General features: G+C 36.5%; 1 protein-coding gene and 1 long non-coding RNA gene across 4 annotated transcripts in view; one reads left to right on the top strand and one right to left on the bottom strand.

The window, feature by feature from the left end:
- The window catches only part of LOC138171930 (uncharacterized), a 615,043-nt gene that overhangs the window by 200,408 nt on the left and 391,342 nt on the right, over positions 1-23,293 (top strand). The gene's annotated exons all lie outside the window — the stretch shown is intronic.
- Positions 1-23,293, bottom strand: part of FERRY3 (FERRY endosomal RAB5 effector complex subunit 3) — a 49,796-nt gene that overhangs the window by 8,323 nt on the left and 18,180 nt on the right. For all 3 annotated transcript variants that reach the window (XM_069101476.1, XM_069101477.1, XM_069101475.1), the window contains exons 7-11: positions 19,903-20,009; positions 18,996-19,193; positions 14,148-14,276; positions 9,015-9,089; positions 4,872-5,074 (exon numbers count right to left, since the gene is read on the bottom strand). In XM_069101476.1, the coding sequence (XP_068957577.1) occupies positions 4,872-5,074; positions 9,015-9,089; positions 14,148-14,276; positions 18,996-19,193; positions 19,903-20,009 (712 nt within the window). The remainder of the gene's footprint in view (positions 1-4,871; positions 5,075-9,014; positions 9,090-14,147; positions 14,277-18,995; positions 19,194-19,902; positions 20,010-23,293) is intronic.

The raw sequence follows: 23,293 nt of genomic DNA on the forward strand, positions 1-23,293 counted from the left end.
ATCCACTGAAACAAAAAATAAAAGAGAAAAAATAAATGGTCAAACTAACTAATCCATGAACCAAGTCTGCCAGGTCTCTCCTGCCTTGCTGTTCTTCCCCTAAAGGACCCTTCCTCAGATGCAGGTGGGCTGTAGGGTTATTTGGCCTTTGGTTTCACCTCATCCAAAAGAATTACTTCTGTGAGCCAAAGGGAAAGGCAGAAGAAGACACTACAAAATAAGGGGGGTGGGGGAGAAGGACAACTCTCAGCAATGGATCACTTGGCTCCTCTATCACAGGCAAGAAATGTTCGCTGAAGCATACATTATTCATCAACACTTTGAAGATATTTGGGGTGTGGATTATTTCCACAGCTTGCTGAGCATTGCTTGATGGTTAATTGCTTCACTAGAGATTCAAGAGTCAGGAGATCTGAGGATGAGAAAGGATGAGTTTGCTTTGAGAGTGTTACCCTCCTTTTCCTCTTCTCTTGGGCTGGGGGGGGGGGGGGAGGCTGGAAGCCAGGATCACTAGGTGAAGATCCTTCCTGGATTCTCTGGGAGAAGGAAAGATCTTCTGAGAGAGATGTAAGAGCCCACAAAGCTGAGGCAATTTGTTATTACAGCCTGCTCCAGGATCTCATGGAGGCTAGAAAAGTCTGAGGAATACACAAATTGGTAGGGAGGCCGGTTCTAGTAACTCTATTAAAAAAATGAATGAGGTTAGTTTAGTGTGACTTATTCTTAGTAAACCCATGTTGACTCCTGTTGATCACTGATTTCTTTTCTAAATGCTCTAAGTGCTTCTAAGCTCTTAATCACCTCTTTTAGAATTTTGACCAGGGGCAAATGTCAGATTCACTGATTTAGAGTCTGTGGAATCCATGTTTTTCTCCTTTTGGAAAATTGGGATATTTGCCTATTTCAAGTCTCCTGAAACTTTTTAGATCAGACTTCATTTGGAATAGCTGCACAGGATCACACATTTTGACTGCGATGGGAATCTAGGGGCCATCTAGCCCAACCCTTTCATTTCTGAGATGGAATCAAGGTTCAGCAAGTGATGTGCCCAAGGCCACAGAGTAACAGTGGCAGAATTTGAACTCAAATCCTCTGATTTCTTCTCCAGTACCCTTTCTACTATTATGATGGCTATGTCTTTTGCTATTTTATTTCCTTATGCATACTAGACTTTAATTTCTTCTCAATCATGTTTGTTTTACTAATGTCCTTGGGAAAGAAAACAGACACAAAATGACATGAACTGGGTAAATGTCAGACCTTGAAAAGAGACTGGAGAATCAGACTTTTTTTAGCATGTTGTGGGTGTCTGGAGCACACAGTTTGTGGACTTCAAGTGTGCTGATTTCAGGTTTAAAACTTAACTTAATGATTTTAGTTACAAATGACAACTTCTCAATGGGTATAATTTGGACTACTTTCTGCTATCCAGATTGGCTCTTCTGATTCATTTTAGATCTTCAAGGGAAAAAAAGTATAAATTTACAAGCATTTTTAGTGTTTCATGGTAGACATTCCAAGGATTCTCTCAGCTGGTGATTCAGAATGTGGATGGCCTAGGGATGTTCTGCTGCCACCTAGCATCAAGCATGTCTTAATGAGTGCCTGAAACACTGTTACCATTCAATCTCATGGCCACATTGGGGTGGTGGTCATGACTATTTTCTGGTTTTATGTAGATGATTCTCAGACCTGTGTGTTTAGTCTGAAATTCTCCCTTGCCTTTCTAAATGTCCTGACATCTTTAACTGGATAATTCACTATGTTCAAAATTGAACTGATTATCTTTCCTCCCAAACCTTGCTCTCTTGCTAACTTCCTTATTAGTGTCGAGAGTACCACAAATCTAATTACCCAGATGCAAAATCTAGGTGTCATCTTCCAATCTATTTCCAAGTCCTATAGATTATACCTTTGTATCCCCAGAATTTAGCTAAATGTCTGGTACACAGCAGATGTTTAATAAATTCTTGTTGACCAAGTAGACACTAGAATGACTAAAATTATTCAACTACCTAATGATAACCATGGAGGAAGGGTGGGTAGAGTAAATGTACCTTAGCAGTCTTGACTCCTAGTTCAATCTCCTATCTCCTATGAATTCAAGGCTGATGCCAAGGATTATATGTAACAATTCTCAGATTACAGAGTCAAAACTGATAGCCTAGTTTTCTTCTTGATGACAAATGTCTGTTTTGCTTAAATAAATATGTATTTTCTTTCCTTTTCCTTTTTTTCCTCTGCATTGCTTCTTTAGTTTTGGTGCAACCAATTTTATTCAATACCTTGCTCTAAGACATAGGACATGGCAGTTCATAACTGCTCCGGTCTGGATCCACAGCAATAATGGATCTATATTCAGTATGCACCCTTATTTTTAAGGTGGCAAAAATATGAAATTGCTATCACTAGTAGACAAAAATTATTATGACATTAAGGAGAAAATCTGGGTTTGGGCACCTGTCATCTTTGGGCACCAAGGCATTATGGCAAATTTCAAAAATCTTGTTTATTGAACATAAAAAAACAATACTCGTAAAATGGTGTAGGAGTCTTACGGAGGAAGCTAAATACAATTACCTCTATAGCCACTTTACTGATTTTTAGGTTTGCAGGATAAACTTCATGACCTGGATGGGAGGTTTAAATACAACTGGAGAATCATGGCTTATGTGAATTATGTGAATTAAATTGAATGCTTTGGAAACCAGTTTAATGATCTGCAGCTGTGGTCCTGGTTAGCCCAGTTTATAAAAATGGTTATATGTAGGTGGAAAACAACCTCAAAAACAATGTTTCCAAAAGTCACTCAGTTCAGATTAACTTCCAGACATCTGATACTGTTAGCATTCCCTCTCCCACAATGGGTTACAAAAGTTGCATGTTTTAAATTAGGACAGCCAGCTGCAGAAATGTTTGTATGTTTCCTTGTGACAGTCATTCATCATAAACTTTCTTTGTTACTTTATTCTCCAAATACTCTTATAGATGGACAAGTGAATGGCTGTAACTCAAAAATGGCAACAAGTTCACCAACATGATTGAGGATTTCACTGCTGGAAGTGGGATTTCAGAAAGGAACTATGGTGGAGAAAGTGGAGCGGGAGCTAAGGGGGAAATGAGAACTATGAAAAACAAATCTATAACCTGACCTCTCCCAATACCTTGCTGTGTACAGTTTAGGTTACAAAAGTGACTGAAAGGGAAATTAGATCCTCTGATTAATTTTCTATATGGAAATGTCATAATTATAAAAAATTTTAAAGATTAATGAAGTCTGGTTAAAGGATCAAAGAACTAGGAAGCGTAAGTCACTTAAAATATCTTATATTAAATACTAATTGAGTACTAATAACCCTTTGCATTTATACAGAAATAATACTTATATAGAACTTACATAAATGATCTCATTTGAATCTCAGAGCAAACTTGTGAACTAGTTGCTATTATCCTTATTTTACAGATAGGAAACTGAGACTAAAAGGTTAAATAAGTTTCAGTTGTAGCACTAGTAAATGCCCAAGGTTGGATTCAAACTCAGGTTTTCCTGACTCTAAGTCCAATCATTTGTAGTAGGCTATCCCTAACCTAGTTGTGATGTTTCACATTATGTCCTGTGTAAAAAACAAGAATATGCCCATTCTTAAACAGGTCATTTAAAAAAAAGAAAGGTTACATTCTCTATTTTCACTATACTGTAAAATGCATCTTTGACACAAAATTTTCATGTTTATTTTAATGAACATTTTTTTCTTCATAATTTTCCACCTACCAGATGTAGGATCTCCCTCCCTCCTGTCTCCTTCCCTATTCTCCTCTCTCCTTCCTTCTTCCCCTCTCCCCTTCCTTACTCTCTTCTCTTCTTCCTTTCTTCCCTCTCTCCCTCCCTCCTTCCTTCCTTCCTTCCACTTAAAACTAAGGGTGAGAGAGCTGGTTTCCAAGTCCAGAAGCCCTGGGCTGAGGTCCCACTGCTGACAGAGACTAGCTCTGTAACCCTAGTCTGGCAGTCACTTAAACTCTCAATGCCTTAGCGAAGTCTCTAAGAATATAAAAATCTTTATATTTATACAAATATATAATATATGTAATATGTACGATATATAAATATTGGGGCAGCTGCCAATGGGCATTATTGACAATAGGAGTTTCTTTACCAGTATGATTCCCCCATAATGATGAAGTCACAGATCTAGACCGAAAGCATACTGCAGAATTACTGTTGTGGGTCCCATCTTGTTCTCCAGGATGGCAGCTAGGTCCATTATCCATCCCAGGTCTATCATGGGTTCCAATGCTCTTTATCCTTTTCAGTTTCAAGCTAGTATGGCCATCTCAGTCATGGCTTCAGTTCTTAGCTCTGATTTTTTTTTCTTTTTTGCAGAGTGGGGATAGGTTATGGGGTTGTAAGAATGAAAGCAGATGATGAGGAGGTGGTGGGAAGAAATCTTCAGAAAACATTAAAAAAAAATAGTGTGCATGGGTGAATAAATGACTAGGTCACTTTTAAGATCACAATGCTACTCCGATTAGAAAGCAGCTCTTGTCAACTTGTTCATGGGTTTTCTCCTTTTCAGAATATCATCAAGATGTCATTTTTTCCTACCACCAACTTATGTGTGTGCTGAGATAATGCAAACTAATTTGAATAGGAAGCCAAATAATCCAGAAGGTAAATCTGCTGCTGATAAAACAAAAAAAAAAGGAAAGAAACAAAAAGGAAAAAGAAGAAATCATACAATCTATTTCAAAGCTAAATATAAATGATTCTCAATTATTCACTATTTTGGATTTTCTGTGTCACTGTCCAACATCATCAATAATGTAGTTTGTTATATATTTATACAATCAGAGTGATTTTTTCACCAGCTTACCTCTGACATATCATGCACCAGCAAGAGAGGAATACTAATTGTTGTGATGTCATGAGTACAGCAAACTTTTAGAATATTTCTGAGGCCCATTATGGCAGGATCACGAGCTGTGATGTTACCAGACCTCACATTGTCATCCACACAAAGATGGAAAGCCACATGAATTTCAGAGAGATTGGAGTGCCGGGTAATATAGAATTCTCCTACAAACAAGAGACATCACTATATTTTTTCATATGAATAAATCACTCCCAATTACATCCAATATAATGGACTAACAGATATAACCGACAAGTTATAAATTGTTGTAGCTGAATCAATACTATTAAACCATGTGTACTGTAGGTTTCTATCTGGGAAGTCAGAAAGTTATGAACTCCTAGAAACACCATTATGGGACTTGACCCCAAAGAGATAAAAGATAAAAAGAAAAAGATCAATAAGCAAAACATATTTATAATGGCAAAGAACTGCATACTCAAGGGTTGTCTATCAAATGTGGAATGGTTGAACAAATTATGACATAGGATACCATGGAACATTTCTGTGCTATAAGAAATGACAAAAAGTACAGTTTTAAAGAAACCTGGGAAGACTTGTATGAAGTGATGCATGATGAACAGAACCAGGTGAACAATTTATTATTCACTATAAAACATTATAAAGACAAACAACTCTGGAAGATTTAAGAATTCTGATTAACTCAATGATAAACCATAATTCTATAAGACCAATGATGAATGGATTCAAGGTATAGAAAGAGATAAATATTTCTGGACATGAATGTGCTTTAACTTGACTATGTATATCTGTTAAAAGGGTTCTGATTTTCTTTTTTTTCCCATTTTTTTTTTGAGGTGGGAAAAAGAGAAGACATTTTTGTTAACTGAAACAAAACAAAGCAAAAAAATGATTGCTCCTTAATTCCTGTATCACTGCCATGATTCACACTGTCTACGTGGGTAAAGAAACAGCAAGAGAAGCAAAGGAACAGGGACAATGACTAATCTTATACTACACATAGACTCATCACTGAATCAGTAATTCAGAAGGTAAATCTGATTAATTAGTGACAAAGGAATAAAGTGTTTGTTTTCTAAATGTGCATTAATTTTTTCCTCAGTCCCTAGGGTTCTACATTTCTGGCAACTAAGAGATATACAACAATCTTTAGCCGTAAGCATTATCAATGGATATAAGAAATATTCAAAGGTACACCACTGTTAACCTGAGACAAAGGCAAAATAGGAAGGAAAAAAAAAGGGAAGACATGTAGGAAAAAAAGGGAAAAGAAGAGAAAAAGAGGAAGGGAAAGGAAAAGAAGATAACATAAAAGAAGATAGCAGGCTAGAGAATGTTAAAGTGACATTTATAGCTTGGGTTCATTTAGTTCATTTGGACATCAGGGTAGCAGAGTCAAATAACACTTCTTTTAAAACCAGAAGGTTTGGGGTGGCTGGGGTGGCTAAGTGGCACAGTGACTAGAGCACTGGCCCTGGAGTCAGGAGAACCTGAGTTCAAATCTGGCCTCAGACACTTAGCACTTATTAGCTGTGTGACCTTGGGCAAGTCACTTAACCCCAATTGCCCTACCTTCCCCCCTCCAAAAAGCAAAATAAATAAATAAAATTAAATTAAATCAGAAGGCTTAAGTACATGTCATGGTCTAACACTTACTACTTGTGTGGCCTATGCCAAATCATTTAACCTCTCTCTGCTGCTGTTTACTCATCTGTAAAATAGGAATAGTAATTGTTGTATTACCTATGTCAAGAATAGCTATGAGAGGGATGGCTAGGTGGTACAGTGAACAGAGCACCAGCCCTGGAGTCAGGAGGACCTGAATTCAAATACTGCCTCAGATATTTGACACACTTACTAGCCGTGTGACTTTGGGCAAGTCACTTAATCCCAACTGCCCTCCAAAAAGCAAAAAAAAAAGAGAGAATAGCTATGAGAGGGCCTGTTGTAAATATTCCATCACTCTGACAATGTAAGCTATTATTCAATGGCACAGGTGACCTCCTGCTGCTCTAATGGAAGGACTGAGACAATACAGCTCTTCAACAGGCTTCATTCTACCTTTGCTTTTGCATATAAAGGTTACTATATTCTTCGCTAATTGATATCTGCGGGTCAAATAACAGCCAAAGTCTCCCTGGGTGGCAAAATGCCTTAAAAGATTCTAGAGTCAGTGTAGGGAGTATTAGTCTGGGTACTGCTTCTGACTTGGGCAACTTAGGTAACTTCTCTATTAGCCTCATTTTCCTTTTCAAGAAAATAGGAACAACTTACCTGTCAATATTAAATTAAACTAAATATCGACTGGGTTCCTACTACATGAAAAGTATCGTTCCTTTAAGTGCTATTGCAGTAAAGAAATCTAAGATATTGATTGTTTTTATCAATAAATTGTCTTTTTGAATATGAAATTTTATAATATGAAAGCACTGTTCCCTTTGATTTACTACAAGCTAAGTTATCATTTAATAGTTTAATATTCTTTTCCATAATTCGGACCTACAATAAAGCTCTGGTTCAAAAGCAATAACCAGCCACTTAACCTACCAGGTTTTGCCCAAAAAAAGGCAAGGAGTTCAAGGAAGGAAATACTGATACAACAAAAGAGTAAAGTTAAAAACAAAAAAAATCTCAGACGTCAGTGCCTCCGGAACAGATAACAAGACTGGAACAATTTAAGAAAGCCACAAAATATGGATGATTTTAATTATGGAGCTGATGGAAAGGAATAAGATGAACCCTGTCTCAATGAATGTATTTTTAGATGGAGTGGAAGATAGCTTCCTGTTCCACAAGGTGGAGGAAACAGCATGAGATGATGTAATTCTGCTTCTAACATTATCCACCAAGGTACCAGATCTGAAGGTGGAAGGAAATTTGAAGCCTGACAACCACAAGTTAGCCAGCTGGATTGTCAAGAACACAAGAAATAGATATGATGTTTACCTGATTAAAATGTAATGTGACTGACATATAAAAATCTACTCCTAAGATGTGACTGTAATAAAACTAATTAACCAGGGGAAGAATGAACTAGCAGTTGATAGACTGGGTCCTTTTCCAAACTCTGGTGCTACCTTGGAGAATTTGGGCTTTTATTTCTTCATTTGTTAATAAATAAGGTGGTGGGGAGAAGGTTGAACTATATCATTATTTTCTAACTAATGGTCCATAAGAAATTTTTACTTAGCCTATAAAATTTATTACTAAAAGATCTTCACTTATTAAAATCTATCAACTTTTAAAAATTGCTTCCCTCCCTGTATCTTGTTTTCCTGCCCCCACCTCTCTTCTTTCTCCCTAATTCTTGGTCTCTTACCCCTTAATCACTGAGGGTGCAAAGTGTAGAATAGTTTACGGTAGAAAATTTAGGCATTTTGATTGTTGTATAGGACACTTTGGATTGGTGAACACTGGCCTAGATGATCTCTAGTTCCTCTCTCTAAAATTCTATGACTACATATTGGACTTGTGATATATGAATATTATCAAGTTTATAATTCAATTAAAAATTCTTTCAATTACAAAATGCTTAATAAGGCCCTGCTGGTAATCTTTTACAAGTGAAAAAATTCTAGCACATTGCATCTGAGATCAAGTGAGTTAAGGAAGGATGAAGAATAAGAAACTTTAAATTTCCAGTTGGTAAAAGGATGAATAAACATCCAAGAACACTACAGGAAATGAAAGAAAGAGGAAGTAAGATAATTTTGGGGAAATGAAAATAAGACAGATTTGAAATCAGATGACCCATGTACTAGAAGTTCAATTCTCCTTCTGTTTATATCTCAGAAGGAGTAAATATTTCTTGGCTCATCTCTCTAAGAAATTAAAAAAACAATGAATAAAAAGGAAATCTTAAGTTAAAAGTAATAATATACCCATACAACTAAATGACAGAACTTTCTCCTTTCTAATGAGAATATCTGAAGCAGCATATTTTCCTGTGAAATTGTTACTTAAACCAAGATAAAAAAAGAGATAAAAGGCCAAATCATATTATACAAATCCAGTATTTTAACTGGTAGATAGTCCCTAAATTATAGTGCAAAAAAGTTATATTTCAAATCTACTATTTCAATGTAACTGAACATAAAAACATAAAGCAAAAATAGTACTCACCAGGCAAAATATTTAAATAGTTTCGTTCAATATTCTTAACCTTATCATCGCTTCCTCCATTCCGGTTTCCTGAATCTGTACATAGGATGGGAGAATATTATCACTACCACAGCCAATATCTTGTATTTTATGTAATCTTTTTTTTTTTGGAGGGGGGAAGGTAGGGCAATTGGGGTTAAGTGACTTGCCTAAGGTGATACAGCTAGTTTTTTTGTGTGTGTAAGTGTCTGAGGCCGGATCTGAATTCAGGTCCTCCTGACTCCAGGGCTGGTGCTCTATTCATGTATGCCACGTAGCCACCCCAATCTTTTTCATTTTTAAAGAGCCTAAGACATCATATATGTGTTAAAGCTATATAATATTTTAATGAGATATATGTGACACAGTTATCCACATCTTTCAGAAGAAACTGAAGTTCCAAAAGTGACATGACTTGCTTAAGATCACAGGAAATGTATGGTATAGTGGAAAGCATATTAGACTAGGGATCAGCAGATCTGGTTGAGTTCTAGTTCTGATGCCCTTAGGCCTCAGTTTCCTCATCTGTAAAACAAAGAAGTTGAATTTCATGAATTCTAAGGTCCTTTTCAGCTCTAAATCTATGGTCCTTTTCACCTGTAAAAGGTAGTCCCAACTTTATTTCTTCATTACTTCTCAACCTCCTGTATCTATTTCTAATCCTGTCATTTTGCTGAATATGTACTCTCAAAGGTCAACACAAAATATTTAAATGCTGTATCTCAGTCCTCTTCTTCCCTGACCTATCTCGACCACCTCATCTTCTGGTATACTTTCTCCTCCCTTGGCTTCTGTGGTTTTCTCTCTTCTAGTTTTTTCTACCCATTCTTTTAGTCTCCTTTATTTGAGCCTAATTCAACTTCCACTAAGTGTAGATGTCCCCAAGATTCTGTCCATAGCCTTCTTCTCTTTTCCTTGAACACTCAGGAATCTTGTCAACTCCCATAAGGGCCAAATGGGCATTATCCTTATGAAAATGATTCTCAAATCTTTTTACGAAGAAAAAAACAAACAGCAAATACAATGGACAATGGGAATTGTTTTTTTTTACCTAATATGTGGTTTCACTGGAGTAAAGAACTCCTGGGGAGGAAACTTTTTTATACCAAGGCAGATCTGTACCTTCTCTACAAGTCATGTTCTTTGCAACTTGCCTTCAGAGGTTAAGAGATGTGCCCAGGGTCCCAGCGTGTATATGTCAGAAACAGGATTCCTAGAACAATATCTTTCTGAGCCTGGCTCTCTATCCACAACAATGCCTCTCCTGATTACCTTGTTAAAGTTAATGTGCATAGTTGTTATTTCTTTTATCAATAAGGGCATCACTCCATGTAATTATTTTCTTTTTTCATTTTGTCTTGTTTTATCTATGGTTGTTTTTTAAAGGAATTGGGATATCTGGGTTTTGGGGCAGTAAAGATGGGCATGTATTATTCTAGTTTATTTAAATATCTCATCTTTAAAATCAGGAAGTTGGACCAGATACCCCCAAGGACCCTTCTAGCACTAGACGCATGATCCTATGATTTTGTTCGTCATTCATCAGTCTTCTTCATTCATCTATTTGAAAAATTTTATCTGTGAAGTTAAAATAAAATTGATTACTTATCTGTCTTTCTATTGGTTCCTTCAGGATTACCTGCAAAGATATTCCGGTCTCCCTATTCTTAAAAAAAACACTTCACTTGAACCTAACATTCTATCATTATTGTCCTCTTTTTCTCTTCTTATAGCCAAATGCCCAGAAAAAGACATCTTATACTTACTGCCTATAGTCCCTTCTCCTTTTACTCATTTTTAAACATCTTATAATGTGGCTTCTAAGCTCACCATTCAACTAAAACTGCTCCTCCCCCAACCTAATGATGATCTCTCTTTTTTTTTTAAGCAATCAGGGTTAAGTAACTTGCTCAAGGTTACATGGCCAGTTATTTCTGGGTGTGGTGCTGAGTGTCTGAGCCCAGGATTCGATCTCCAGGTCATCCCAACACTGGAGCCAGTGCTCTTACTCGCTGAGCCACCTGGCTGCCTCGAATGATGAGCTCTTAATTACCAAATCCAATGGCCTTTTCTCAGTTCTCAATTTTGACTTCTGAAGCATTTGATACTGTTAAGCATCCCTTTCTTTGAGACAATCTCTTCTTTGGCCTTTAGTGGCACTGATCTCTCCTAGTTCTTCTACATGTCTGGTTATTTCTCTTCCATTTCCTCTGCTAAATCATTATCCATGCCCTTTGTTCTGTATATACCCTATGGCTCTCTCCTGGACTCTATTTTCTCACTTTTTCTCGGTGAGATCAGTAGGTTCAATAATCATTTCTATGTAGATGACTCCTAGATGTGTCTATCCTGCTCAAGTTTCTCTCCTGAATTTTAGTTTTGCATTATCAATGGCCTACCAGTTACTTCCTACTGCATGTCCTATAGGAGTCTAAAATTGAAATGTCCAAAAAGAAGTCATATCTCCCCTAAACTTGGCCCTCTTCCTAACTTCCTTATTTCTTTTGAAGACACAACCACCAAGCCATCCTAGACACAACTTCCAAAGTGCTATTCTGAAAACATAGGTCTAACTATGTCAAATCCATCCATGAAAGTATTTTTATATAACAACATGTGGGGGTTCCTTTAGGAAAGTGGACTTTTATAACCCTACTTGTTTTACTGACTCACTCAAACCACAAAAGTAGTTGCTTGAACATGAACAAAATAACATCATGATGTACGTGCACTGCCTGTGGTTTGCAAACTTCCTGTCATTTGCAGCACATATGCTATCTTGTTAATATAGTCAGAATTCTCCCAAACACTTTGACACCTGTAGAACACCAGTCTTCATGTCCTTGTCACTTCTACAGCCTGAATGAGTAAAATAAAAGAGAATGGATGGAGGAAGATGGAAGCCTGTATTAGGGAATTTCTGTAAGATTTGTGGTGAGATAAATTCTCTTCCATTTCTTTATGTGGTCAGCTCTGTTCTGATTCACAGAGTGCCACAGAAAGCCATAGGACTGCTTAATTAGCTTACCTTTTAGGATCTCAGTGAATGAGAAAAATTTTAATTGTGGTGAATACTCAATAATACGTAAAGGTCCAGAGTCAAGTAGGTTATTAACTAGAAAAATAAAGGAGAGCTTCCTAGAGGATATGGCATTTGATGTGTACTATGGTAGGAATTCAACAGTTAAATCAAAAGACTTGGATTTGAATCCTGATTCTGCTACTTATCACCTCTGCTAGGCCACTTCAATTAAAAGGTTTTCATAGGACCTGGAGCTCACTGAATCCAATTGGTTCATTTTACAGATAAGGGATTTAGAGTGAGAGAAGTCAGCTATGCTAATGAGGTGAACAAGAACATCACTACTCTGATTTATACTAGAAATGGGAAGGGAGAATAACCATGAAGCAAAAAGAAGAATCATTTCTTTTTACTTGTAATTTATTTTTAAAATTATAGCTATAAAGAGGGATCCATAGATGCTTAGAAGCAGATTCAGTAGGTTAAATTTTGTAATTTGCCAAGTATTCTGTGTATGTACGAAGTACATATTTTCGTACATGGTACGTATTACTAGGAGTACATACAGAGCAGACAGAGTAATTATTGAAATTCTGTGCCTAGATCATATATCATATAACACTATAACAATACATAATTGTAAAAAGAAAGACAATTTTACATGAGATGTGTGATATTCATTTATCAAAAGTGTTTAAAAGCAACATTTGCACTTAAATTTTTAGCCAAAAAGGGAGATTTGTGTCTATTTTGGCAAGAATTTATGTGTCTAATTTATGAAGATATAAGGAAATATGAGATTTGAAAGAAGTGATGCTAAATGAACAAAACTGAATGAAATGATACACAAAATATATATATACACAAAAAAATATACACAATTATTACAATCATATAAATAAACTTAAATTGGCAACAAAATCGTTAAAAAAAACTGGCTAAAACTGGTACTAACGTATAAAAAACAGATCTTTTCTTTCTTTTAACAAACAAAAAAGCAAATGGGGAGTAAAATTGCAAGTACCGCCTATCAGTTACAATTGCTCTTTAAGACTATTTTGCTTAACTATATTGGGGGATTTTATGTTGTAGATGATTGCATTGTATGCAAACTTTGCATGATATATGAAAACAAATTACATTAATTTTTTAAAGATTTTTTTTTTAAATTGAGGGTTTTAAAAATCTAAACAAGAGCAAAGCAAAGGGCTCTGGAATTTGATCAGATTTTTCTCTTAGACTGATAAATATTTACCAATATTTTGTGATTATAGCAAACCTAAGGAGAAAGAACGAAAAATTCATTCATTTATTCAATGAATAGCATCTATTTCTTTGTCCTTTCCGCACAGTATTATATACATACAATGTGTTTAGAAAATAAGTGGCAAAGACACTGGTCTAGAGGACAGAGAAAACAATTAACAACAACAAAAAAGAGAGTGGATAATCTCAAGGAAACAATAAGTAATTAGCACAACCAGGAACTTACTGCACTGTTTTACAGGATTCTATTAAACACTAAATAGAGGGGGAAAAGGAGATGAACTAATGCTAGCTTCATGCTCTTTAAAAGTGCGACGGGAGAAAATGATTTAAAAAAAAATTATAGCTTTCCCTTTCACTTGTGGATCTGAAATAGCATGTACCATATAAATAAGCAAAATCTTACAGCAAAATTATGTATTTATTTTATAGTTAGAAAAAATGAGTCAGTGAAGCAACAGCCTTTTTGTTTAATGCCCACTTTGTTCAAAGTATTATATTAATTATAAAACAAATTCCCAAAGCTTGAAAGCAAAAGAAAAAAATAGAATTCATATGTCAGAACACTCAATGTTCCATGTCTCATCACTATTAATCACCATACCAATTCAAGGCATGGTGAACCAAGTGCTACTGTTTGAGTGGGGTTAAGAATAAAACCTATTTTGAAAGAAACATTAAGAAAATCTCTAAATTCGAATTCACCAGTCAAGATATAGTTTGACAATGTATGGTAAAATGTATTGTGACTAATGATCAATGAGAATAAATAAAATTTAAATTTTTTTGGTGAACCTTAAAAATATACAGTTTTTTGTTTTACTGACCATTTGGTTCTTTCAATTTACTCCTGCGTTGGGTTCGAGCATAAAGTACAACCTGCTGGACAATTTCCAGCTGTTCTTCAATCCGAGGAAAATGGAAGTCAGTGCATTCTTGACAAACTGTGGCAAAATCTAAGAGACATAAATATATAAACTTCAAAATTCAAGTTGTTGAATCTTGGGCTTTTACTTACAGATCAGGAATTCTAGTGTGCGCACACACGCGCACACACAAATGATTTATAATCCATCTCTCATACTTCCATCTTCAATTAATATATGAAATGAAGTACTTCAAAAATCTAAGATTTGGACTTCTGGCCAAGATGACTGCCTTTATGGAGGCAGACACAACTCCCACATATCTACTCAAACAAAAACCTGAAATTAGCATTAGTCCAAACAATGATCAAGAAATTCAATGAGAAATTATAGTAATCTCTTCCATCATACATACGCTTCTAAATTTCAAGGGAGTGAATATCTGCACATGCTTCTAGTTCTGGTCTCCTCAGGCTAAAATACCCTTATTACATTGCTTTAAACTCTGGATTTCTATTAAGGTAGGTGCTATTATTATCCTCATTTTACAGCTGAGGAAACTGAAGCAAACAGACTTTGTGACTTGCCTCGGGTCCCACAACTAGGCTAGATTTGAACTCAAGTCTTTCTGACTCTGGGCCCAGTGCTCTGTTCACTGTGCTACCAGTTGTCTCAAGTGGAATAGAGGACTTTTGAACATTTCTAATGAAAAGATCAGAGCTGAGCAAGAACTGTGAAATGCAGACATAAGATTCAGGAGAAACCTAGAAAGATAAATTTGAACAATTTAAAGTGTCATTATGGTGATGCAGTGCTAATATTCTAAATACGAGGAGAAGAGTCAAGTGTCTCCTCAAAACCTCAATGTCTCCAAAGGGTAGTGAGAGAATAAAATAAGAAAATGGAACACAGGGAGGGGATTAGTTCTGTTCTGAGAGTTTTAAGAGGGAAAAGAGAAAGAAAAGTAAAAGGAATACAGTGGTCTAGAAAGGAGGAAAAAAGGAGTGGAACCTGTTATTTATCACTGGGATGGATAAGGAAAGGAGCATACAAACATGAAGGAGGGAGAAGAGGGAACGGGCAGCAGGTGAGCTTCATTCTTATTTGAAAAAGACAAAGGAGAGCTGAACACACACACACACACACACACACAGAAGGGAGCAGAAATAAAACAAACTTAATAAAGAAACAAGCAAAGGCAGCGGTGGAATTAAAAGGGAGGATAATAACAGGAAGGAAATATTTAAAAAGATGATGGAAGTGGAACTCAAATAAAGATGTGAGAGGACACCCCCAACCTAATACTTTATGGAGAGGGGAGGTCCACAGGTGCCACACATTGCACATCTTTTAATGTATTGATGAACTGTGATAACTTTTCCCCCCTTTCCAAAAAGTACTATTTGTTACATGGCATAGTTTTCTCTGGAAGGAGAAAGGGGAGGGATATATGGGATACTATGGTGATGTAAAAAGCAGAAAATATCAGTAAAAATTCACTTAAAAAAAGAAAAAGAAAAAGGTAGGGCTGACCCCGATAGAGTAGGAATAAATTTGTCTTCAAATTCTAAAAAAAAAGGAAAAATGATGGATTTTGCTTCTTGCAAGCAAAATAAACTTTCTTGTCCTGAAATAGGGATTAAATGGAGGGGGAAAAGAGAGAAACGAACTGGAGCTTTGCATCATTTGAGGAAAAGGTTGAACAAATTGTGATATATGAATTTAATGGAATATTATTATTTGTAAGGAATGATGAAATGGATGATTTCAGAGAATCCTGGGTAGTGTGACCTGAGGGAAAGTAAAGTGGAAACCAGGAAAACAATTTATAATAATAAGATAAGATAATAAGGAAACACCTCTTAAAGACTTAACAACTCTGATAAATGTAATGATCAACCATGTCTCTAGAAGACCTATAGGGAAGTATGTTATATATCCCTCCTGAAAGAGAAGTGGTAGACTCAAGGTACAGAAAGAGATATACATTTCAAGACATGGCCGTGGTGAGGTGCTTGATTATACTTAATTTGTTAAAAGGGCTTCCCTGCCCCCACCTTTTTAAATTGGAGGTAGGTAGAAAAGGGGAGTTACCCCAAAAAGTTTGAAACATTTTTTTAAATATATAGAAGAAAAGAGAAGGAAGTTCAGAAGGAAGCACAGACAAGCAGGGCAGTTTTAAAAGTATAAAGTAGTATGGGAAATGCATTATATATATATTTTTTTGCTTTTCATAGGGGCAATTGGGATTAAGTGACTTGCCCAAGGTCACACAACTAGTAAGTATTAAGTGTCTGAGGCCAGATTTGAACTCAAGTCCTCCTGACTCCAGGGCCAGTGCTCTATTCACTGTGCCACCCAGCTGCCCTACATTATATACTTTTTTTTAAAAAAGCAACTGGTATAAAAGAGAGCTATACAGTTTCATATAAAATCCTCTTTTTGCATTCTATTGCATTTTTTAAAACATTTGTTGGGAGGATTTAAGAATTTTTAAAAATTGTTAAAAATCTATAATTTTATCAACAGGGACGTTCCTTCTCCCTTTCCAGATGAAACCTCTTTATACCTTACTTGATAACTTAATGTGACATGAAAATGTGCCATGAAAAAGTCATCATATGGTAGCCAACCCTTTATCTAAGCTTTCCTTGGACAGTGGTTAAATTGTCTGGGCCTCAATTCAATCAAGCATTTATTAAGTGCCTACAATTTTGTCAGGCACTGTACTAAGCACTAGGGACAAATATGAAGCTCCCTGTCCTCAAAGACCTTATATTCTAAGGAGAGAGTCAACATCCACACATATAATACATAGAGAATGAACATTCAAGTAAGAAGATATCCAAGGACATAGAGAGACAAAGGAAAGAAGTTGTGTATGACTGTAAATTTCTTCAAACACTTGTTACCCATTAAATGATTACAATTCAGCTTATATGTAGCAGAGAATATGTGAAGGTTCTTAAAAATGGTATATGAACTCTAGTAGGCCTGACAGCTTTAAAAAAAAAAAAGTTACATTATCAGATGTGTTTAATTTAACCCACATAAAATGAACTGCTACTCTAGAGTGTGTTGGATTTGGAACCCAGAACATACAAGTTCCTAGGTTGTTAGGTGGTGCAGTGGTAGAGTGCCAGATTTGGAATCTGGAAAACATCTTCCTGAGTTCAAACCTGGCCTCAGGCATGCACTAGCTGTGTGACACTGGGTAAGTCACTTCACCCTGTTTGCCCTAGTTTCCTCATTTGTAAAATGAGTTGGAGAAGGAAATGGCAAACTACTACAGTATCTTTGCCAAGAAATCCCCATATGGGATCACAAAGAGTTGGACATGACTGAAGTGAAACAACAACAATAACTTTTATTGACACCTTTTATTTTCACATTACAATGATCGGACCTCCTCCCCTTCCCCCAACTGGGAACTGAATCCTCCCTTGTAAAAAAGGAAGAGTTAAAAAAAAAAAAACCACATACATTGACCTGACCATGTATGACAATGGATGCATTTTTTTTTTAAAGCAATCGGGGTTAAGTGACTTGCTCAAGGTTACACGGCCAGGTGTTTCTGGGTGTGGTGCTGAGTATCTGAGCCCGGATTTGATCCAGGTTATCCCGACACTGGAGCTGGTGCTCTTACTCACTGAGCCACCTGGCCGCCCCTAAGCAATCGGGGTTAAGTAACTTGCTCAAGGTTACACGGCCAGGTGTTTCTGGGTGGGTGCTAAGTGTCTGAGCCCGGATTCGATCCCAGGTCATCCCAACACTGGAGCCAGTGCTCTTACTCGTTGTGCTACCTGGCCGCCCCTTTAAAATTTTTTTTTTTGCTTTGTGGAAGGAAGGCAGGGCAATGGGGGTTAAGCGACTTGCCCAAGGTCACAAGGCTACTAAGTGTTAAGTGTCTGAGGTTGGACTTGAACTCAGGTCTTCCTGACTCCAGGGCTGGTGCTCTATTTACTGTGCCACCTAGCCTCCCCCCAGGATGTAATTTTTTGCCATGCCGTTCCTCACCACTCTGCTCAGAGAAGGGATATATGTTTCATTATTTATTCTCTAGGATCAATTGACCAAGACTAGTTATTATAGTTACTCAGTAGTCTTGGCACTGGTACATAGATGATTTAGAGCTGGCAGTGACCTTAGAAATCCTTAAACCCAACCCCCTAATTTCACAGATGATGAAACTGAGCAGAGTTTAAATGTCTTGCCCACAGTCAAAAAACAGTAAATGGCTGGTATTCTAATCAATGCTTTCTGATTTCAAATCCCAAACCCTTTCTTTTGTTCAGGTTATATGTCATTTCATCTTGAGGTGTTTATTTTTATAGTTAATTATACTATAATCTCATTATTATTATTATTATTTTGCTTTTTGGAGGGGGGAAGAGGTAGGGCAATTGGGGTTAAGAGACTTGCCCAAGGTCACACAGCTAGTATTTTTGTGTTAAGTGTCTGAGGCTGGATTTGCACTCAGGTCCTCCTGACTCCAGGGCCAGTGCTCTATTCACTGTTCCACCTAGTCACCCCTCTATAATTTCATTATTAACCAATATATCATTATCAATCAATATAACCAAAGTATAACAGAACTTTGATAGGAAAAACAGAAAAATGAATCAAAAGCAAGCTGTTAACAGAGAATCATGAAATCTGTGCTTAATAACTTTATGCTCTTTAGTTCTTGGTGTATTGTTTTGTTCACTGAGATATATGTGTTATGTAGAAAAAAAAGGTTTCTGAAAGAGGTATATAAGAAGATATTCAGTAAACAGAATGAGACTATATGAAATGGGATCAACTCACCCCTTTTAATACCACTGTATGAATTGATGCGATTATCTACCAATAAAACGAGACCACAGAGGGATGCCGAGTAGAGTGAGAGTGCCGTCTGCAGCCGATGGAGTTTTACACCACTTCGATGATTTCGTTTGTGTTTACAGAAGTCTAACATGTCTGCTCTCAGTAACCTCAAATTATGCATGGTCTTCAATTGGGCTCCTAAGGGTAAGAAACAGTCCTAAAATTATATATATGCATATTTTAAATTAATTTTATCCTGAACTTGACAAATAAGCAAACATGAATTTGTCTGTGTACAAAGAACAGAAAAAGACGCTACATGCCATCAATAACACAACAGAGGGCTAAAGTGGTATAAGTGAAACCCAGAATAAGGCTTGTATTAAAACTGATGAAAAGGGCTTGGTCTGTACCATAAACCTTCATTTTAATAGTTCATTTTACGTGTTTAATAATTTTATATGCCAGATGACTAATAATGTTGTGATGATGATAGGTAATATCTATAAAAATATACACATGCTCTGTACCACGCACTGTGGTTAGCATTTTAAAAATATCATCTCATTTGATCCTCACAACAACCCTGGAAGGTAACTGCCATTATTATCTCCATTTCATAACTGAGATACCTGAGGCAAACAGAGGTTAAGTGACTCTCAAGGACACACACAGCTAGTAAATCTCTGAGGCCAGATCTGAACCCAGTTCTTCCTGATTCTAGGCCCAGTGTTCTGCCCACTGTGCCACCTAGTAGCCTCAAGACTAATAGGTTTCCTTGGGCCAGTAGGCAATTTAAAGAGTGAGTAAAAAAAAATGCACTGGGTTAACTTGCCAAACATTCTTATTCTTATAAAAACACAAAAAATCAATTATTGTAATTATCATTACACTGTTATTCACTTACCTAAGTGAATGGTAAAGCTTTCTTCTAACTTTCTTTGATCTTCATAAATTCTTCCATTTGCTTCTACAGATTCTCTGAACTGACTGGGCTGAACTTTAATTTCTTCACTGAAATATGTTTTTAAAAAGGTTATTGACAAGTTCTAAACAAAAGAATTTTTGAAAATGAAATGAGAAAAAACTGAACAACTGGAAAGGAACATTTAATTCATCCCCAACCTAATCCTTACTGTATCCATGGAAACAAAACAGGAATACAATCATCCATAAGTTCTAATTTATAACATTCAATATTTTTATATGCAAATATCATAGATGAGCCAATACTAGTCTATAGGCTTACTATGAACAAACACTAAGCAATTTTCATTAAAAATATGCATGACTACAATTATCTAATAGTTTGCTTTACAAAAGAACTTGACTTCTTGGTGAGTTCATTCAATACATTTAAAATATGATAAATTTTAAAATTATTTTTAAAAATGAACATTTTTCTTTCTTAAATTTTACTTTTCAATTAACAAGCACTTTCTTTTTCTCCCTCAAACCCCTCCAAATTAGAGGGAAAAAAAGAAAGACAAAACTCTTGTAACAAATATGCATAGTTAAGAAAAACAAATTACCACACTGTCCCCATCTAAAAATTGGAACTTTTCAAGAAAACATGTTGCATATAATGAGAACGTGCCTGCCAGGTATTCTATCTGATCAAACTAACCAAGTACTTTTCTGATGCCTTTCCACTGCGTGGAGATGTCCCTGGAATCTCAATGGCCTTCTTTGCTAGGGCAGTGGAAGCTCTGGCAGCTTCTATCATGCTGGAAAATCTCTGAGGAAGGCCCTGGCAACCCATGGAGACTATTTTATGAGGACTAACTTATCTAATGAGCAAGAAGCATATCATCAGTAGACTGGCCACCTACTTATTATTTTGGCCTTGGCGACCTCTGAAAATAAAGGAAATTTAAAACAAAAATATTTAAAAGCCCTGTGTCCTATACAGGTCATGGTATCACAGTGTTGTGAAAGGTGGCAAAAAGGTGCTAAAAATCAGTTTTCACACCATCCACAAATTTCAATTTCTAAATGTGAGATATTTATCCCATAACCAAATACACAGGCATACTACTGGAAGACCTGAATCATGTGACTCGATGTTCTTGCTATAAGTGAAACCAAAAGGAGCAGCTGCACCTTAGTAAGATGGTTCATAGGTTCTCCTTAGAGAAGCAAAGAGTTGGTAGGGTGGGCTTTAATATACGCCCAGGGGCAATAAGAAACAGTATTCACTGGATATTTGGTCATCACCCATTTCCACACTAATGATAAATATCTGAAATATCCACTATAAAAATAACTGCAGTTTATGAAAATATGCAGTTCCAATAATTCCAATGAGGAAATCACAAAGAGAATTCGGAGGAAAAAACAGGATGTACCTGATGTAAATGCACAGGACACTTACCAACCAATTAAAATGTCAAAAGAAATGCAAACAAGATGGGAGCAAGGACAGATAAGATGACTATAAAGGCAACACACAGTCTTGTAAAAGTAGTGTCAAGAATGCTAAACCTCAGAAGGCGGTGAAGCTAGAGAAGGAAGCTTAAAGAAGACCAAAGAAAGGATAGGGCCTTTGACTGAAGTAGATGGGAAAATGATAACTGCCTACAACAGAGAGAAGGCAAAGATGCTTTTTATGCTCAACTATTACTTCCTTTTTGTTTTCTTGGCTAAAAAGAATGAACTTTTCCCTAGAAATGACAAAACAAAAATGACTAATAGGGAGCTGAATGTATTATTAAGGAGGAGGAAATCAAAATGAATTGTTTCTGGGAAATTACAAACTTCTTTACTGACCCGAGTTTCCCAGGAAAGCAAAGGCTCACTTTTTAAATACTAACATTTTACCAGTGTTGCTATACAGCAGTGAGACATAGACCCATATTGTCTTCAAAGAACTAAAAATGAGTATCACTCAGAGGGCAAAAGTGAGGCCACCAATAAGAAACTCTGAAGAAAAGGAATAAAAGATGTTACATCAAGGAATTGGATAGGAAAAGAGACTGGGATGGTCATTTGGAAGGAAGATGGGATGATAATGACCATCTAGAATGTTCCACTAGTATTCTTGCAATGTCAGGAGAAAGAGAGGAAGGTATCTAGCACACTGGATGGATCCCATGTAGCAGAAGGGTTACAAACACTAGCACTTGAAGGAAATCCTAAATCAGTGAGATCAAAGATCCACCTGAATATCTGAGTAACAAAATACTGAAATAAATCAGAATAGCTATCCTACTTGGGAGAAGTGAAACAAAAATATCTATAGGGGAAAAAAACACACAAGTGTGGCAGATGTTAAAAAGAGTGAAGAAACTGAGAACCAAAGTAAAAACCAGATTTCCCATCTGTCGGAACTGGGTTTTTAATCATGCTTCAATATTACTTCTAAAAGACAAATTTTTATACCAGTATTTCCCGTCCCTGAGTTTAAGACACGACAATGTATCACCACTTACTTCACAAGATCAGTTGGTTTTACTAATGTGAGCACTCCTACATGGACACAGAAGTCTCCATATAGATTTTTTTAAAAAAAGCAACAATTCTTCTAACATGTAGTAGTGTAATGAACACTGACCTGGAGTCTGAAAACCTGTTTCCAAGTGTTACCTCTAATATCTACTAGCTGTGGGTCTTTGGTTACATCCCTTCACCACTCTAAAGCTCAGCTTCCTTAACTATACTAGCTATTTCACAAAGTGAGAGTTCTTTTGCCACTTATTGCTCTTTTGACTGTTATACAAGGATGAACGTAGCTAGAAGAGATTGCATTAAGGGAAGCAGCGTCTAGCATCAGAGAGGTGTTTGCCTCTGTATTCTGCTCTAGCCATGCCACATCTGAAGCACTGTTTTCATTTGGGAGACACTGAATTTCAGGTAGGACATTAAAAGGTTGGAGAGTATACAGAGGAGGGCCATGAGAATGGTGCAGGGATTTAAGATTAAGCTATATGAGGATCAGTTAAAGGAACTGAAGGATATTTAACCTGGAAAAGAGATGAGAGAAAAGATGATACCCATCTACAAATAACTGAAATTATATGAAAGAGGAATTAGACTTGTTTTGTTTAGCCTCAGGGGGCAAAACCAGGAGGAATGAGTGGAAACTGCAACATGATAAAATTTAAGGCTAATGTGAAAAAAAAATTCCTGTCAGGACTGCAGATGGAATGTTTTGGAAGATGCTCTTTTTTTTTTTTTGCTTTCTTTTTGGAGGGGAGAAGGCAGGGCAATTGGGGTTAAGTGACTTGCCCAAGGCCATACAGCTAGAAGGGGTAGTGGAGATGCTCTTGAAATGATGGAGGACCATTTGTTGGGGATTC

Source organism: Petaurus breviceps, unplaced genomic scaffold (assembly GCF_028583685.1).
Source record: "Petaurus breviceps papuanus isolate PSGF00001 unplaced genomic scaffold, PetGlider_PUasm1.0 470, whole genome shotgun sequence".
NCBI lineage: Eukaryota > Metazoa > Chordata > Mammalia > Diprotodontia > Petauridae > Petaurus > Petaurus breviceps.